At 31.8% G+C, this 20,411-nt stretch overlaps 2 protein-coding genes across 3 annotated transcripts; one reads left to right on the top strand and one right to left on the bottom strand.

Annotated features, from left to right (window-relative positions):
* Positions 1 to 477: 477 nt before the first annotated feature.
* On the bottom strand, positions 478 to 18,493 carry LOC119607363 (mucin-17-like). Of its 2 annotated transcripts, none has more exons than XM_037961233.1 (6): positions 17,795 to 18,493; positions 5,800 to 7,857; positions 4,171 to 5,569; positions 3,624 to 4,114; positions 1,956 to 2,097; positions 478 to 1,893 (listed from the first exon to the last, which is right to left on the bottom strand). In XM_037961233.1, the coding sequence occupies exons 2-6, from the start codon at positions 7,816 to 7,818 to the stop codon at positions 1,796 to 1,798; spliced, it is 4,149 nt and encodes a 1,382-aa protein (XP_037817161.1). In that variant the 5' UTR covers positions 7,819 to 7,857; positions 17,795 to 18,493; the 3' UTR covers positions 478 to 1,795. The 2 variants fall into 2 exon arrangements, with proteins under 2 accessions (XP_037817161.1, XP_037817160.1); XM_037961232.1 differs by having other exon boundaries at positions 479 to 1,893; positions 1,950 to 2,097.
* Positions 18,494 to 19,354: 861 nt separating this feature from the next.
* Positions 19,355 to 20,109, top strand: LOC119607372 (HIG1 domain family member 2A, mitochondrial). The gene is made up of 2 exons (XM_037961246.1): positions 19,355 to 19,633; positions 19,735 to 20,109. Exons 1-2 carry the CDS (start codon positions 19,495 to 19,497, stop codon positions 19,896 to 19,898), a joined length of 303 nt encoding a protein of 100 aa, XP_037817174.1. The 5' UTR covers positions 19,355 to 19,494; the 3' UTR covers positions 19,899 to 20,109.
* Positions 20,110 to 20,411: the final 302 nt, after the last annotated feature.

The raw sequence follows: 20,411 nt of genomic DNA, 5'->3' as shown, positions 1-20,411 counted from the left end.
TTTTACTAAAAAGCTTTACCCAGCTTTTCTACTAAAAAGCTTTTTCCAGCTTCTTTATTAAAAAGCTTTTCCCAGCTTTTTTACTAAAAAGCTTTTTTACTAAAAGGCTTTTCTTTTTTACTAAAAGGCTTTTCTTTTTTACTAAAAAGTTTTTTCCAAGGTTTTCGACAAAAAAACTTTTCCAAATGCTTTTAAAAAGTGTTTTTACTAAAAAGCTTTTCATAGTATATTTACTAAAAAGCTTTTCCAAGTATGTTTTCCAAGCTTTTTTACCAAAAAACCTTTCCCAGCTTTTTTACCAAAAAACCTTTCCCAGCTTTTTTACTAAAAAGCTTTTCCCCAGCTTTTTTACTAAAAGCTTTTCCCAACTTTTTTCACTAAAAAGCTTTACCCAGCTTTTCGACTAAAAAGCTTTTCCCAGCTTTTTTACTAAAAAGCTTTTCCCAGCTTTTTTTACTAAAAAGCTTTTCCCAGCTTTTTTTACTAAAAGCTTTTCCCAGCTTTTCTACTAAAAAGCTTTTTCAAGCATTTTTACTAAGAAGCCTTTCCAAGACTTTTTACTAAAAAGCTTTTCTTATCTTTTGTACTAAAAAGCTTTTCAGTAAAAAAGCTTTTCAGTAAAAAAGCTTTTTAGTAAAAAATTCTAAAGAAAATTTTCCAAAAAGCTTTTTTTTACGGACAATTTAAAACCTCTTAAACATTTCTAAAAACAACTGGATAAAATGTCTTTCTATTTCACGACAACAACTTGAAAACAAAATTATTTTGCACATTATTTTTTTTATTAACAGTAAAAGCTGATTTGGATTTAAAACTAAAGTTAATCAGACAATCAAAATACAATTAAAGAAAATCAAAATCTATATTCTCAATTAGACATTTAAAGGTTGTTTTACAAAACGAATATGATCAATCCATCGTACATTAAATGCACAACAAAAGACAAAGAAAAATGTTTGTTTCAACTTATAACTAGAAAATTAATAATTAATACATTCAATATGTATGTATATGTGTATCTATATATGTATAATAAATTGGTAAAAATATGCCAATTAATAATAAAAAAAGTTAAACGTTATAAAAGAAACATATTTATATAATAAACACATACGCTTCATATACGTATCTATAATTTCAAGGGGGAGGAAGAGGGGGGGACGACCACTTATTTTTGTTCAACTTAACTTAAATATTATGAGAAATATTACACATTATCTTTTAATCAGTTATCATTATAAAAAACATATATATAAAAATATTTAAAACAAACGAAAAAAAATAGAAAATAAAAAAAAGAAGATATTTCTTTTTAAGCATTGTTAGTTCTTAAGAGTAGCCTGTGGTTTCATATATTATTGAAAAATATTTACTTAACACTTTAATTGAAAAGGTTTTGGGTTGTTATAAAAAATAAAAGAAAAACAAATATAAATTTCAATTTATATAAAGTTATATGTACCAGAAAAGAAACTATTGAAACGACTTTGTAAAAAAGGGGAAAAAATTAAGAATTATGTTGAAACTTAAAAACTAGAAGATAATAAAAAAAATGTTTACCTTTTTGTTTTAAACATCATTACACTCGTACAGGTTACAAATTTCATGATGATGTGAATACCTTATTTTGTGTAAATCTATTTGCGACTTCGGTAGAGCACCTTCATCATCTTCATCATAATCATCATCATCGTCGAAAACAGTTTTTAGCAGAGGCCGAGGATTTTGAGAATGATGTGAGGAGAGCAGTTTCGCTTTATTTAACGTGTTGATGTTGTTGTGTGATGTCTGAAGTTTAACTACCACCACTACTACTACTACCACTAGTACTACTATTATCAATGAGGGACGATTTTTTTACAGGAGTAGCCTCGTTCGTATCTTTACCAGATGCTACAAACATTTTAATTAAACGCTTTTTTGTTAATGTTTGGTCTTTTTTAATGTACCTTTACTTTTGTTATTTGAGGTTGTCGCTGGTTTTTTGACTGGCGTTGTTGCTTCTTCGGATGAGCCGGCATCGGTTAGTGATTTCCTTTTTGCAGCTCTTTCGCCTCGAGAAGCTTTTGATGTAGACGGTGTAGGTGTAGGTGTTTCCTAAAATAAATAAATCAATTTTAAAATAAATTTTGTTAAGCTTTTTCTCAAAAAAGCTTTATCAAGGAATTTCTTTTCTATACAAAAACCTTTTCCATAGAATTTTTTCTATTTTTTTTTTTTTTGAAATAAAAGCTTTTTAAAGAGATGATTTTTTACATAAAATAGTTATATTGAAAAGCTTTTTAATATCAACAATTTTTTGTAAAACACATTTCTATAGAACAATTTTTTTGTGGAAAAGCTTTTTAAAGAAATTATTTTTTAGTAAAAGTTTTTTTTATTAAAAAGCTTTTTATATGAATGGTATTTATTGAAAAGCTTTTTTATATGTATTTTTTATTTAAAAATCTAATTTAAAAAAGCTTTATTGTATTTTTTTATAAAAAAGCTTGTTTCAATATTTTTATTAAAAGCTTTTTTAGAAATGTTATACATTAAAGCTTTTTTTGTTATTTTATTAATAAAAGCTTTTTTGTAGAACAGATTTCTATAGCTTTTTAAGGAAAATGTTTTTGGTAAAAGCTTTTTATAAGAAGGCAATTTTAAACGAAAGTTTTTTATTAAAAAGCTGTATTTCAATGTTTTCTATAAAAAAGCTTTTTAAAAAAAAGCTTTTTCAAGCATGTTGATATAGGAAGCTTTTATAAACTCTTAAAACAACATAAAAGCTTTCGTACAAAAAAGCTCTTGTAGCCTTTTCACAAAAAGGTTTGCATTTAAGTTTGTTTACAAAAAAGATTTGAAAAAAAGCTTTCTTTTTACAAAAAAAGCCTTTCAAGCTAAAAGGCTTTTCTAAGCTTTTAAAGAAAAATGCTTCTCTACATATGAGCTTTTCTAAGATTTTAAGAAAAGCTTAAGATTTCTTTTTAAAAAAGCCATTCAAGCTTTTTGAAATAAAAAGCTTTTCTAAACTTTTAAAGAAAAATGCTTCTCTATATGGGAAAAAATATTTCTAAGCTTTTGTATAAAAACTATATCTTGCATACAAAAACACTTTTCTACTAAATTCCTAAAAAGCTTTTCTAAGCTTTTTCTACTAATAACCAATTTTAAAGTTTTTTTATTAAAAGGTTTTTTCAAGGCTTTCGACAACATTTCGAACATTTTTACAGAAAAGCTTTTTCATTAAAAACTATTACAGAACTTGCTATAGAAAATCATTTTATAGAATACCTTCTCATAGAAAAGCTTTTTATTGAACATGTTCTTGTACAAAAACTTTCTCACAAAAGCTACTTTTCATAAAAGCTTTATTAAGTAATGTAATAGAAAGAAAAGCTTTTAAAAAAACGCTTTCTACAAAAAAGCTTTTAAAATCTTCACTTTTTATACAAAGCTGTTAATTTCCTACTGGGAACTTAAAAAGTTACAAAAAAACCTCTTCATTTTATAGAAAAAGTTTTTCACATCTTAGAGGGAACTCAAATAGTTGATAAGACAACTCCATAAGTAATAAATGATCATCGTCCCAAAATAAATATGGATCGTATAAAATCCTCTCTAAATCCCTAATTCCAACTTACTTTTTGAGGTACAATTTTAGATGATCTAGATGTGGTTGGTGTTATTGGCGATGCAGCTCTTGCCTTAGCTAAAGGTGACCTTTGTGCACGTGGCGTTGTTTTCGATGCACTTGTCGCATTTAGAGATGATTTCTTTTGCGTAGGCTTATACTCAACATCCGATTCAGCATCATCTGAGGATTCGTCATCTTCGTCATCATCGCTATTGCCCAACTTCTTCTTGCGTTTAAGTAAAGTTTTTCGTTTTTTAGCCGACGATTTACGTGAACTGGACGAGGTCGCTGAACTAGCCGCACGTTTACGTTTATTGGCTGCGGACGTTGAGGGCGTAGCAGCTGTGGTGTTTGATTTACGGGCTGATGAGGCAGCAGCGGTGGTAGTTCTTCTAGATTTTCTACTAGCTGCCGTTGAAGGTGTTTGACTTTCGCTACCCTCTGCTAAAGAGGATTTCTTTTCAATTTGAGATTCATCTTTGAAGAGGGATATATCAACTGAAAAAAAAATAATTAATAGTAAATGCTTAAGTGAGTTTTACAAAAATACTTACGACCATCAGGATTTTCCTCGGTTAATTCTGGTCTTGGTACCAAACCTTTCTCCACATCTATAGCCTTCTTTAGTATGCTTTCAATGCGATTTCTTTCGGCTTTGGGCAAACGTAAGTGTCCCTTATCGATACGCTTCAGTTCAACCGTTGTTAGCACACACTCAATATCGGTGTGATCATAGAAATCCGGTATAAAAACATTGCTGTCTTTAGTATCCTCCGACAGCCAACGAATGCTTATGCGCGGTGAGGTGCGATAAACATTTTGCATTGTTTGGCACAAATAGAATGTACCCTCAGCATTGCGTACGGCCATGTATTCATTTTTATAGAATACAATTAAACGATCCTCATTCGACATGGGTTTGGGCGAATTGGAAGCCTCACTGGCGGACAGCTTGGTTATGTAGGCCAATTCCGGAAGAGGACTTTGGTAGAGTATTGTCTTAAGACGATGACGTTTTGATTTACGATCCGAATCATCATCGTTAGGTGTTGAGGGTGTGGAATTTGATGCAATTAAAATGTCGGCTGTTTTAAGTTTTCGTTTGACACGAGTAGTTGTAGCTGCTGGTTTTTCTTCTTGTGTTTCTGGGGTTTTAGTTTCTACTACAGGAGTAGCGGCTGTAGCAGCGGCTGTAGCAGCGGCTTTACTTTTAGCTCCTTTACCTAGACGACCAAATTTTTTGACAGGTGTCGAAGCTGCTGTTTCTTTTTCTTTTTGTGTTGTTTCATTAGTATCCTTAACACTATCTTCAGCATTTGATTTGCTGTTTGCTACTGCTGTTGTTGTTGTTTTTGCAGTAGTTGTAGTTTCAGCCTTTTCAGTCGATTTAATCGATTTTGCAGTTTCCTCTTTCTCCTTGGGAGCAGTTTCTTTAATATTATCTTCTGGTGTACTTTCCTTGGATGTTTTTGTTGGTTCCTTTTCCTCGACAGTTGCAACCTGTTGTTTTTCCTGATTTTTAGCTGGCACACTTTCCACTTTATCTTTTTTACTGTTTACTTCTAACGAAGTTTTAACATTGTTCTCCTCTTTTCCTGTAGATTTGACAGCGAGCGTTTGTGTTGTTGTTGTGGGTGTTTTTGTTTCTACGGCAGTGTTTGACTTGTCCGTTTCTTTTTCAGTTTTTTGTACATCTTTTAAGGGGACGCTTTTTTCTCCATCTTCTACTTTAGTTGGTGATTTGGTAGTTTTAATTGTTTTATCTTTTTCTTTATCTACAACTTTTTCTTTACTTTCCGTTTTTTTGTCTTCTGGGGAATTCTTGATTTGATTAGAATCATCTGTTACTTTTTTGTCATCAGTTTTAGGTGCTTCCGTTTGTTTGGGAATGGCTGCTGCTGCAGTTGGTGTAGCGGGAGTGCTAGACTTTTCATCAACAGTTGAAGTTTTCTCCTAAAATAAGAAGTTTTAAGAAGTGTTAAAATGTTTTATAGAAAAACTGTTAAAAATAATAAATTTTTTAAAAAAGGTACTTTTTAAAAATGTATTCTAAAAAAGTACTTTTCTGAAAAAGGTTCTTTTTAAAAAATTTACTTTTCTAAAAAAATATACTTTTTAAACCCGCTTTTCAAAAATGTATTTTAATCGCTTTCAAATAATTTAAACCACCTTCTTCTTATTACCTTTTCTGTTGCTTTCTTAGCATCCGCTAATTTCTTTTCGCTTTCACTGATCTCTTGATTATCCGTTTTATTTGCTTTGACAATAGCTTCTGGTTTTTCTTCTGTCACTTTTGATGCGAGTGGTAATGGTGCAACCGTTGTTACCGGATTTGAAGTAGTATTGGTAGCAGTAATTGATTTTAAATCATTGACGTTCTTCTCCATAGATTCCTTTAACTCCAAGGCTGGTGCAGCCGGTTTGTTAACTGTTAGTGGTGTTGGTGCTGTTGCCGCATCTAATTTCATATCTTTCGGCTTGTCTGTCTCCTTTTTATTGCTGTCAATAGCAGAAGCTAAACTTGACTCTGTTGTTGGTTTATTGCTGTCATTTGAAGCTGTTTTGACAGGTTCTTTTTCAGCATTTACAGTTTTAAGTGGTACTTTTGGGGGAGACAATTCATCCAAAGCTGGTTTAGCAGCACCTGTTGGTTTTGTTGCAACAGCATTAGTTGCCGGTGTAATGGTAGCCGAGGTGGTAGTGGAGGTGTTAATGGGTCCAACTGTTGGAGTAGTGGTAAATGTATTAGTAGCACTAGGTGTTTGTGCTGTTGTTGCTGCTGGTAATGCTGTTGTTGTTGGTATTGTAGATTTAAGTGGTGAAACCATGGTTGTAGTAGCTCCTGTTGTGTTAGTTGTTTTATTGCCCATCGCAGCTGTAGTGGCCGTTGAAGGCATTTGTTTTGTCAATTGTACCGGTGTAGATTGTGGTGATTTCAAAGCAGCCACAGTAACATCCGCAGTGTTTGCAGCACCAGTCTTGGCGGGACTAGTAGTATTGCTAGTTGCTGTATGTGTAGCGCCATGTGTTGATTTTGGTAAATTTTGTGAATGTCCCGCCGAATGTGCCAAGTGTGGTCCTTTAGCTCCCGCACCGCCACCAGTATTTGTGGGTGGTGTGAATTTATTTTGCTGGTGTGCAACACTTGGTCCTGTTGTTGTCGGTTTCGATGGCGTTAATGATATGGATGGTGGTGGGCCTTGATGTTTAGAGCCAGAGCTGGTATTTGTATTGCCGGTAGACATTTTGGGATGAGGACCGGCCGATAAATTGCCACCGGCAACATTAGCTGCAGTTACTGGTGTTATTTGGGTATTCGGTGGCAGATTTGGTGGCTTCATTTGGTTGGTCAAAGGCGGTGGTGGTGGAGGAGTAGCAGAACTCATTTTATTGCCACTCACCGCTGCCGCCTGAGCTGCCGCAGCTGTAAGGTAACGTGATAGAGCATTCTGCTGCTGTTGTTGCTGATGTTGATTCTGATGCTTCTGCTGTTGTTGTTGCTGCTGCTGTTGGTGAGACATTGCAGTTGTGGTAGGTGGCGGAGGCGGTACACCCTGTACCGGTTGCTGTTGACCATGGCCATGTTGACCCTGACCGCCACCGTGCTGTTGTTGTTGCTGCTGCTGTTGCATTTGCTTGGCCTGCATCTGGTATTGGAACAGCTGTACAAAGTTTGTGGGTAAGGCCTGTAATGTTTGTTGTAGCTGATTAAAAGCGGGATTGGCAGCTGGATTACCATTGGCCTGCTGTTGATAGGTTTTATTCAACAGCTCCGCTGCTCCCGCTGTACGTGTTAAAGATAAAGGTTCACCACTGCCACCAGGCCCACTACTACCCGGACCGGCAACACCTCCCACACCGGCTACACCACCTACTGGGCTAGGACCTACACCTCCGCCCATATTGTGGTGTTGATGTTGTTGTTGCTGATGCTGTTGTTGCTGCTGCATTTGATGTTGAAACTGTAAGAATTGCTGCTGTTGCTTCAACATACTCTGTATTCTTTGCTGCTGCAGAAAAGCATTTATGTCGGCCTGTGCTGACTGTGGTATGGCATTTTGACCATGTACTAAATTCTGCATTTGTTGCTGTATGCCAGCAGCAAATGTTTTTGCTACCTGTGGCATATTGTTGGGACCATTGGGCGGTCCTCCGCCCATGCCACTGCCACTCGAACCAGGTGGTTTTTGATTGTAACTCATTTTGTCATTCAATTTAATTTGTGTTCGTTATGAAAAGCACTGGAAATAAGAAAACAAGTAAAATAATTATTTAGATTTATTTTTATTGCTGAATGTATGTATTTTTATACATATTGTGCTGTTATTAAACACATCGTTAAGTTAACATCATGTTTTGTTACGTCGTTTTTTTATTATGATTCACTACTTCCATTTTTCTCTGTGTGTGATGGTGGCATGAGCCAGGTTGCAAGTTATAGGCCAAGGTTTACAGTAAACAAAAAAAAACAATAATAAAAACAATGTGCTCCGTATACTTTCGTTTGTATGAGTGTTCAAGTAACACAATGAATATATTTTAATACATAAAAAAAAACATTTTTGTGAAAAACTAGTTCAAATTGATATGTTTTCCTTCTGTGCCCGATATTAATACAAATGATAATAATGTTGGTTGGTAACATAATGTTGCCGTATGTTGAACTTGTTAGTAAAACAAAATTGTTCAAATTATTCAGGATTGAGGGAAAATTATACATTTATACTTCATTTAACAACCTGAATATTTAAGACGACAATGGAAGACTAGACTATATACTAGACTATAGACTAGACTATAGACTAGACTATAGACTAGACTAGACTAGACTATAGACTAGACTATAGACTAGACTATAGACTAGACTATAGACTAGACTATAGACTAGACTATAGACTAGACTATAGACTAGACTATAGACTAGACTATAGACTAGACTATAGACTAGACTATAGACTAGACTATAGACTAGACTATAGACTAGACTATAGACTAGACTATAGACTAGACTATAGACTAGACTATAGACTAGACTATAGACTAGACTATAGACTAGACTATAGACTAGACTATAGACTAGACTATAGACTAGACTATAGACTAGACTATAGACTAGACTATAGACTAGACTATAGACTAGACTATAGACTAGACTATAGACTAGACTATAGACTAGACTATAGACTAGACTATAGACTAGACTATAGACTAGACTATAGACTAGACTATAGACTAGACTATAGACTAGACTATAGACTAGACTATAGACTAGACTATAGACTAGACTATAGACTAGACTATAGACTAGACTATAGACTAGACTATAGACTAGACTATAGACTAGACTATAGACTAACTAGACTATAGACTAACTAGACTATAGACTAACTAGACTATAGACTAACTAGACTATAGACTAACTAGACTATAGACTAGACTATAGACTAGACTATAGACTAGACTATAGACTAGACTATAGACTAGACTATAGACTAGACTATAGACTAGACTATAGACTAGACTATAGACTAGACTATAGACTAGACTATAGACTAGACTAGACTAGACTATAGACTATAGACTAGACTATAGACTAGACTATAGACTAGACTATAGACTAGACTATAGACTAGACTATAGACTAGACTATAAACTAGACTATAGACTAGACTATAGACTAGACTATAGACTAGACTATAGACTAGACTATAGACTAGACTATAGACTAGACTATAGACTAGACTATAGACTAGACTATAGACTAGACTATAGACTAGACTATAGACTAGGCTATAGACTAGACTAGACTAGACTAGGACTATAGAACTAGACTATAGACTAGACTATAGACTAGACTAGAGACTAGACTTAGACTAGACTATAGACTAGACTATAGACTAGACTATAGACTAGACTATAGACTAGACTATAGACTAGACTATAGACTAGACTATAGACTAGACTATAGACTAGACTATAGACTAGACTATAGACTAGACTATAGACTAGACTATAGACTAGACTATAGACTAGACTATAGACTAGACTATAGACTAGACTATAGACTAGACTATAGACTAGACTATAGACTAGACTATAGACTAGACTATAGACTAGACTATAGACTAGACTATAGACTAGACTATAGACTAGACTATAGACTAGACTATAGACTAGACTATAGACTAGACTATAGACTAGACTATAGACTAGACTATAGACTAGACTATAGACTAGACTATAGACTAGACTATAGACTAGACTATAGACTAGACTATAGACTAGACTATAGACTAGACTATAGACTAGACTATAGACTAGACTATAGACTGGACTATAGACTAGACTATATACTACACTATATAGACTATAAACTATAAAGCAGATTAAATTTTCCACGGATTAAATAAATTAAATAAATTTTCCACGGATTAAATAAACTAGAAACCCTGCGAACTGTTAACGAGATTAGTACCCTAACGGATTATGTTTTCCTCTTTAAATCATAAAATTTCCAATTTCATATTTTCAACAGAACAAAATTTAATAAGTTATAGCAGCAGTTATATTCACACCTAAAGACAACTATTCCCAAGCATCTGGCAATACTCAGCAAAAGTAATATAGACATCTATCCATCTAATACATACAAACTTAAATTCTTGGACATTAGAAGAAGCGTTAGAGAGACGAAATACGAAGAAATGTGGAAAAATAGTTCAAATAACCACAATATCAAAAAAAAAACACACACACACACGAAATAATGTTACCTGTATTTATATGGAAACGATATAGACAAAAACATAACTTACCTGTACACAAGGTACAAATATTTATAATCTAATTTTAGTTAATATTTGTATTTGCAATTTTACTCTCTAATTTCTCTGTCTCTCTTCTAAAAACCTAAACACTCTCAGTTACACTGCAATATTTGGAAAATAAACACAAATTTCATTTTATTTCTCATTTCACTGGGTGTGAAATGAAGTAATTTTGCAAATGATGACGTACAAACATGTAAATTAAAAACGATTTATTTTAACAACGATTAGTGCCAATAAAAATCAACAATAACTATAGACTACAACAACTAAATCAATGCCTAGTGCTGTTGTTGATGACAACAACAGCAACCATTTAAGATATACATTTTGAAAGAGTGTGTTTGGGACTTTTTTCGAAAGAATTGCCTGCTTAGCTTTATTGCCAAACTTCATATAGAAAGATTACACTTATATAGTAAGTATTGTAGTATTTCGTGTGTTGTGTTCAAAAATATAATTCCAACACTTCACTCTTCTTCACTCATTTACACTCTTTTGCAAAATAAAAGAAATACTTTTGGATACAATGTATATTCTGTACTAAATGCTTGCCTGTATGTTTTACAGTATGTATGTGTGTGTGTGTGTTTGGTTTTTTGCCGCCTTACCATGCCTCCTCTGCTATATAAAATTTTTGAGTAGTGTAGTGCACGTTCAACGAACTTTTGTTTATGATATTTTGTTATTGTTGTTTTTTTTTATTTTCTTATATTCTGTGATTTGTTGTTTTATTATTTTTTTTTCTATTGTAATAAGAGGCTCACTATTATATTAGACACTTCCTCCAACGTCATAGTGTTTTCTTGAAAAGAAATACTTTTGCCAAATATACCAAATTCTATGTGTAACAGGGTTTCTTAATGGGAGTGAATAAATTTATAAATTTTGTGTAAAACTGAAAGCTTTATGGAGAAATAACCTTGCAAACACATTAATTCTTTAGTTTTTATCAGGAGAACCTAGAATTTATAACACCAATAGAATTTTGCAGTAGAGACATGTAAATTGAATTTGAACAATTGTTTGAGTGTTTTAACTAATGGACCCAATGTGGATTTTGATACAGAGTTGAAATGTATTTGGCAATACAAGAACAAGTCCTGCAGACTTCCAAACAAATGTAGTATCTTTCAGGTCTAATCTTTAGAACCAGACAACACTTGTATTTGGTAGACAGCAAGAACAGGTTCTACATACTTCCGAACAAATGTAGTACCTTTCAGACTGAGATCTTTGAGATGTTGAAAGTTGTAGGGTGATCTAATCTTTAGAACCAGACAACACTATCAAGAGGCAGACATATGAACATAACTAGATCGTCTTAGAATCTATTAATGCCCCATTATATACATACATACAGAATTGTGTGGGTCTACGACCAATATTTCTAATCAGGGAAATCTATTATGAGATAGAAGTAGATACAGAATGATACTTAATAAAGATGTCATTTAGGTTTTATACCAAATCCACTTCCCCGTAAAAAATATACTAAAAATAATTTTGATTCAATAAGTATTCTCTTCTCCATTTGGCGCTAAAAGGGAGCACATAGACTTAGAAATTATACGCCCAGTAAAGACGAAAAAAGACAACTGTTTGTATATTTTTACTAATGGATCTAATGGGAATTCAGATACAGTTACAGGAGTGTATTTGATAGCTGTACTATACAAGAACAAGTCTGACAAACTTCCGAGAGAATGTAATGCTTTTTAGACAGAGATCTAAGAGTTCTAGAATATCGTTGGGAGGTCTAAACTTTATGACTTTAAAATGTTAATGTATTCAGCACTTAGGATATCGTTGGGAGGTCTAAACTTTATGACTTTAAAATGTTAATGAATTCAGCACTTAGGTCTTTAATATGTCAAATTATACAGTATTAGTTTAGTGACCGGCTACAAAAGAGGTTACAAAGCATTAGTGATAATAAACACAAGTAAATTGTGTACTAGGACACCGTAATATATGGGATAATGTCAAAAGGGGATACAAATCAAGGTCATAAATATGTGACAGAAATTGCTGAAAAAATGTTTTCATTATAAGCTAGGTTATACCATAACCAACTTCTTGATTTGATCAGATGATTAAAAATGTTAAGTTCTCAAAAGGGACCGACTTTTACTTTCATCTACTTGAATGGTAATTCAATACTTCACTCTTTAACAATCTTCTAGTTTATCAATGGGCCCCTTGTGTACCTTAAATAAGTGCTTCCCAAAGTTGTTTGTTCTTTCTTTTATAAAGATCAAATTAGTTTTTAATAGAGACTAATCATTTATCATAAATTGATGTTATTGATTGGCAACGATTGTGATTCAAACCAAGAGCTCGTTTTTCAAATCATGTTTAGTGATCAACGTGTTAACTACTTAAGCTACTGCTTTACGGATCCCTTGAGGAATATATTTCATCTCGAAAGCCTCAATAAACATTTTAATGTCTAATGTTTTTAATAACTTTTTTAAAAGCTAAATATTGTTTATTTTTCGCATATCTTTATGCGAATATATCTCTTAGGGTATCCTTATTTGGGAACCATTCCCTTAGAGTACACATCCCTTTTAAACTAGATTGATTAACAGTCTATGAGAAACATTTATACGGATCTTTTAGTGTTTTAAACATAAATAGAAATGGAATGTAGTAAGGTCCCGAAATTGGTCTACGAGCAATATTTCGATGTATTACAAATGAAATGACAAAATCATTACACCCTAATCTTATTGATGAAAAAATTTCGACCATTAATTCCAATTTTATTTCGTATAATCAAACATAGTATGCGTTCATTAACGCCAAATTCCAGTCTTATACAGATTACAGGAACTAGTTCATAATTTCGTTACAAATGTTCATCTAAATTCATATTTAACGAGGCAAATAAACAACAAACTTCTCTTTTATATGTCTATTTTCTTTATAAATTATTATATGTAATGTTTTTCCTATTATTCTTGTTAAAATAAAATTAACTAAATATTTAAAGAAAATACTTTTATGAAAAAACTTTATTAACCAAACATATGTACATATGTATTTGCCCACGTTGAACACAACTCAGCCAAAAACCAAGTAATATTCAACGCAATCATACATCCATCATTTGTTTAACCTAATGAATTTCTCTTTAAAAACTTTGCCAATCAAGTTTAAATTAAATTGTATAACACACAAGATTACAATGAGATAAAATAATAAAACGTTTAACCCTTTTTTTTTGACATCTCTCTGCTGTTCATAGTCATGTGAATGAATGGTTAGATGGATGTGGATGGATGTCTGAACAAAGCTGCTCTCATTCACCACAGATTCGCACAATACTCTTTTGATTTTTTCCTTTAAAAAAAAAAGCTATGAAATCCATAAACTGATATATGTAACTCTCAGTTATAGTGTGGTGGTGATGATGATGATGGTGTTGTATTGTAGCTTGTGGCGGGTATATTGGTGATGATGGTAATGGTGTTACTATGATTCGTGTGGTTCGTTTTTTGTTGGTATATAGAACGACGACGTTTATTCCTATACAATTTTTATTGTATAAGCATTCACACACAATTAAAATAAAGCCTCTGCAAGAAGAACAACATTGTAAAAAAAATGGAATGTGCAGGACAGCACAGCAAAAAAATGCCGGCATCCTTAGTGACACAGAAACAGAAAACTATTAACTAAAGAAAAAAAAAATCAATGTTGTTTTAAACTGTATTTTTTTGTTTATTTGTTTTAAGTTTTCTCTTATGTTACACACATGCTATGGTTATAATGAAGGACTGACTCTGATTGTTTGAGTTTCTTTAAAAGATTGTTTAAAAATACAAACAACAACAAAAAACTACACATTTTGCCAATACGTATAGAGTTTGTATTTAAAATATGTCAAGAATTTTAACGAAAATTGTTGTTTTGTTTAACAGTTTTTATTAATTTCCCACGTATTTAATAAAACTTAAAGTTTAAAAAGGAATCATATTATGGCAAACGGGATAATTTATGTAGAATTAATTAAATAGTTTAATTTAAATGCTTAAAGTGTTCGTGTAATTAGTAACTTATCATTGTTGGTAGTAAATTACAATAGTAAATATAGGAAATATAACAACAATTATAAAAATTTTAAAAACATAACATTTAAAAAGTCTTAAACAGTAATACAACTATACCAACAATATAAATGAGTCGTAAACTTTGTAACAAAATTTTAGCAAACAAACAAGGGGACAAAACTGTTCCATATGAAAGACCCAGAAACAGAAACCTAATCACAACACTAGTTTTCTTGACATCAGGTGATATGTTTAGATCTAAGACCGCATTGGATTATAAAAAAGCCTAAATAGAACACTTTCACGGAGGTAAACTTTGCATCACATGAGTACCAGGGTACTCAGGAGTAGTCACCAACCAAAGAGCTAAGCTCGAAATAAGCCCTCCGTAAGGTTTCTTAGAATCATGAAACGGTGAATAGAACCAAAAAGTTTCTATAGGGTGACCCCAACGAGAAGCTTAACCTAATCTTAGTTAACTAAAATTTCATTTATTTTACGGCCATTTATAAGAACTTATTTATACTAATCAATCAAACAATCCATTTTTAAATAGACAATACACTAAAAAAAGCTTTCTTTTATATTTAGAACTCGTTTCTTTGTCAAAGTTTATTATTAGTTTTGAAAAACATCCGGTTTAAGTTTAAAAAAAAATCAAACTATTAATTAATTTTAATAGTTTTACACCTTTTTAAGCAACTTATTTAATAGCATTTAAACATTTGGTTTGTATATTTAGAAAAACTAAAAAAAAGACTTTATCAATTTCTTTTCGCGCCATAAATTATTGCCAAACAGTGCTCTGCTTGAGACCTTTGCTTGCCATTGTTTTCGTTTATTTTTCTATAGTTTTTCTTAAAGCTTTTTGATTATTTACTATTGGGGTATGGTTTTTGATCTTCATTATTTTCCTTATCTTACTTTGAAATCACTAGATAACTTATTATTTTGTTAGAATTTCAAATTGTTATTCTATTAATATACTAAATTAGTTTAGATTTTTTTCCTTATCTTAAACATTATCGATCATGAACTTGATCTAGTATCCATGTGTTAATTTGGAAGGGGCATACCAGGAATAGATGGCATTAAAGTTGGTGGACTGCCATGCTTATATTTAAAGTACATATTAAAAATTATCTTATATATTAGGAAACTACGATTTGATCTCCAGTTCTGATATTTCTTTTTATGTTTTTTCATACTTTGTGGTTGAATATGTAGGATTTACACAAGGAATGGGAAGAGTGGTTGGCATAAACTTTCATATCGTTAAAATATCCCTACTTCCACTGTTTTAGATCTAATTTAGAACTTGGAATAAACTTTCATATCGTCAAAATACCCCATCTTAAACTTTTTAGACATAATTTAGAACAGGTATGTATTCTTGGAATAAATAGGACAAACACATGCCAATAATCTGGCCATTAAAGAATCCTGACGAATCTTAACCAATTTTTGGAATCCTCCATGGATTTTTATGGAAAGTTTTTAAACGATCATGGACCATAACAGAGCTCAGACAGACGAAACTATTTCTAACATATTTATAAACACATTGCTCTGGGACTCATAACACGGTTAGCCAGATTTGTCTACTGAAATCATGATTATCTATATAGTAGGCCTGAAGGGAATGTTTACACAACTTAGCAAGTAGGAATGAGTTCTATACGTGATTTCAACTTACAGGGAACTAAAATACTGTTCAAAATACCAAGTTTATGGCCCTTAGTCACTATTATATCTCATAGAATATATGACAGCTCATAACAATCCTGGAATAGTAATGTGGATTGCATATAAAATTTGCTTTGGAAATAGGTAGTTATCATATCTACATTACTAATGAGATCACACAATTATTTTTAACATGATTTAGCAAATTCCTTTTAAAAGAATAAATTGTCAACAATATTTCAACAGAAAAAAAAAGAGCGGCAATCTAAATCTCTAACCCAACAATCTCATTCTTATCTGGCAACATTCAAAACACCTCAACACACAAAAAAAAGGTCGGTCAGTCGTCGCTAGTTACAGTCACACAATTAAATGGAAAAACACCACAAACAATAATACTACCACCACAGCCGATATGTGGTTTAAATTGGCACAAGTCAATAGCACAAACATATGTATGTACATACTCTTCAGCAAGCTGGAAGAGCTAAAACAATTATTAATTACTTTTATTTAAAAATCAAGGAAAAAAAACGGGGTAAATTCTATATAATACTAATATTTATCAATACGGGAATATATAGATTTTTTTTAGCTAAAGTTGTCTAACCAAAAAAACAGATTCAAATAAATAAAACGGGAACAGAGTTTAACAAGAACCAGCAGCAACACAGAAATTGACAATAATAAATCATTTGGCCTCAAAGTAAGTTTTTAGGTAGAAAAAAACCACATCACATACAACACACAACAATTGTACGATTGTGAAGTGGCGCGCGGCATTAGAAGCAGGAGATGGAGCAGCAGAAGCAACCTAAACATACATTTGCAAAAACAAACAAATACACAAGTCTCCATATACAGAACAAAACAACACACTTTTTGAAAAATATCAAGAGAAAACCAGAAAGTATAAACGGCTATGACAGACCATGTGTTACGCTACCATGGAGGTTTTTAAATGGAGGCTAGGACATCAAATGGTTGGGTTTCTACATGATTTAAGTGCGTAATGGTTTTCAATCCTCTATTATTGCTATTGTTGTAATAGTTTGAATGTGGACGATAGTTCTTTCTGGGGCGAAATATGTTGGCTTGATACAGCTTACGCTGATTTAACAATCTTTGGATGAGCCTCTATTGACAGCGAATGTCAGTTTCACCGCCCACAGTTTGAAAACGATTATGTGATGCTTCCAGGTGTTACAAGCTACAGCATAAACTCATAATACCCTCCTATAACCATCAGTTTGTATATAGCGTATAAACACACATAAAAATAAACACTAATACGCGGAAGCAGCAGCGGCAGCAAAAACCCCAAAAAAATATATAGAAAAAATAACTAAGAAAGCAAAAAAACAAGTAAGCGTCAATGTGGATCACTTAAAAACAGAGAAAATAATAAAAAATACATGAAAAAAACTTGTATAAAAACAAGAGGAGGTTGAACATGAAAACCAAAGCAACGCGCTCCATTTTAGCCTGCGTCAATGTGGCTAAAGTGGTCGCGCGCATTTTTTTTTTCTTACGACTACGTGTTTTTTTCTGTTTGTTACGGTGTGTTTTTATATAGAAAATCATGTTTTAAATTAGAAAAAACTTACATTTTTTTATTACAGTTGACCACTATACAAAATTTCTTCTTAAATTTTTGTTGTTTTTAATTAATGTTTAGTTTGTTGTTTTGTTAAATGACCGGTTTTTCTTAAAGACTTTTTTGTTGGTTTTTAAGTAAAAGTTTTTTTAACTGTTTGTTATATTAATGAAATATTGTTTTTTATTTTATTATAAAAGAAAAATCTTAGTTTTCTTTATTTTTCACTTTTTTCTTGTTAATTTTTTTATATTATTTGCTTGTGTTTGTTGTTCTTCTTCTGTTTAATAATGCTGCTTGATTATTACGTTCTTCATTATTATTTGCTTGTTGTTTCTCTCATTTCTTCTTCTGTGTTTTTCTCCGCTTAATAAACACACATTTATGCACAAACATATATACACAAGCTCTCTGAAACACACACGCACACACATACAAATATCTACATAACTACTGCGGCATCGTTTGTTGGGAGAAGAAAAAAATGTTTTCCTTGAATTATTCACTTGCAATTTTTCTTAATTAAACACTTGTTTTTCTTTAGATTTTTATGTTTTTTCGATAACTGACGCTTGCATTTACATTTTACAATAGATCTTAGTTATTTTACATTAAGTTAAATGTAAAAAATTTAAGTTTTTCTTAAGCGAGACGTGAAAACGAAATTTTTTCACAAAAATCCGAAAGTACACGAACACGATTGTTTCGAATTGCCAATTGTAAGCATTAGGTAACACATGGTTGCATTTTCTTTGGCTGCCCTATAAAAACACAGAGTTGTTATATTTATTGTTTGGGTAGTTGGTAACGCGTTGGCATTTAAGCGAACTGCCAGATTGTTTTGTTAAAGCTATTAACGGACATTAGTATATTTAAGAGATATATGATGAAATTTTTGTATTTAAATAAAATTTAATGAGAAAATTCAAAATTTAGTCTTAAATTAAGTATGTAGTTTAATAAACTGTAACAATTTACTTAAAGAAACCACTAACTAAACAGTAACACAGAACTTGCTTAAAAAAAGCATTATTATCTATAAAATTAGACATAAGTTTTATTGAAATCAAAATCTTTGTCAAAATTAATGAGCATCGGTCAATAATTTGCCCTATCCCCTATATAAGGTCTCCCTTAGAAAACGACTTAAACGTTCATAACTGACTTATAAATTAAAGTATAGCGACGAATTTTGAAATAAACAAACAAATGTAGCAATCAAAATTCTTCTACATATGGAGATCGGTTTACAATTGATCCATACCTCCATAATCAATTGATCGTAAACAAAATTTGGTGTTATAATAAAATTCGACAAAAATTATCTGAAAATTCAAAATGTACCAGAAAAAAAATGAAATTTTTAAAATAATCTTTAAATCATGGGAATCTATTAAAAAATAAAAATTATTGTTCTATTTAAGGTTGACATCTTATATTTTCCTAATTTAACGTTATAAATTATAAAAAAATTAAAATTTTCATGAATTTTTAATATTATAAAATGTCATATCGTTGAAGAATTGAAAAACATAGCTGAAAACTTTGACGGCTTGCTATTAATTTTAATCCGTCGCCGTAATTCAAAGTATTAAACGGCGTTGACATTATATTTTGTCGGCAAAAGTCTTTGCCGGTCGCATTATTATTTTTACCCAAAAAAAAAAAACTTGTTTTGTTGCAACAATAATAAACTACAATATCACAACAATGGCTCCACAACAGGTAAATTTACCCAATGAAGACCTCGATTGGATACAGATGCGCCAGGAATCTGGTCCAGTGTTTCCCGAATCAACCAAAGAAAAAATGATGCGTAAAATTAAGGAAAATCCCTTGGTGCCCATAGGTAAGTCGTATTTTGCAAATTATATAAGAAAAAAGAAAAATTACATTAAATATTTGAAACAAATTAATTGCTATTGCGTGTTTCTAATTCTTAATACATAGGTTGTCTTGCCACAGCCAGTGCCTTGGGTTTTGGTCTCTACAATTTCCGTACGGGCAATCGTAAAATGTCACAGATGATGATGAGAGCACGTATTTTAGCGCAAGGTTTCACTGTAGCCGCTTTAGTCACCGGTGTTGTGATGACTTATGGCAAAAAAGATTAGGGAGGGAGCTCTATAGTTATACCCATGGGCTGGTTCCTTTCGAACTATTAACTTTTTGTAGCTTTATAAATATTTTTTGAAGCAATAATAACTGTTTTATTTTTAGTTGTATTTAAGATTTTTCGGAAATAGAAAAGTATTGTTTTTGTAACACAATAATATTCGAAATAAATGTTTTGTAAATGTACTACCAATTTTCCCCAAAAAGTAAGTTTCAAGGTGTTTTTGATGGTGATGGTGTCATTAATTTAAAAGTATTCCATTGTATTATGCACGCTTTTTGAATACAAACTTAAAGTATACAAATCTAAACATAGGTGGTACCTTTATATTTTTATAACAATATCTAAAATTTTTCTTAAAAGAGGGGGACAGGGCAGAAAATATACAAGATGTTGGATTTGTTTGCTTTTTTAAGATTTATAAATTTTGACACAGTGACGAAATATAAACAATTATTTGTATTTGTTGTTGGTTTTTGTTAAATAGATAATCGATCAGTAAGTATGTGGT

Source organism: Lucilia sericata, unplaced genomic scaffold (assembly GCF_015586225.1).
Source record: "Lucilia sericata isolate MDLA Ls3-8-SP2 unplaced genomic scaffold, ASM1558622v1 Contig000690F_arrow, whole genome shotgun sequence".
Lineage (NCBI taxonomy): Eukaryota > Metazoa > Arthropoda > Insecta > Diptera > Calliphoridae > Lucilia > Lucilia sericata.
Note: the sequence above shows the minus strand (reverse complement) of the source record. Positions and strands in the feature narration are given on the sequence as shown.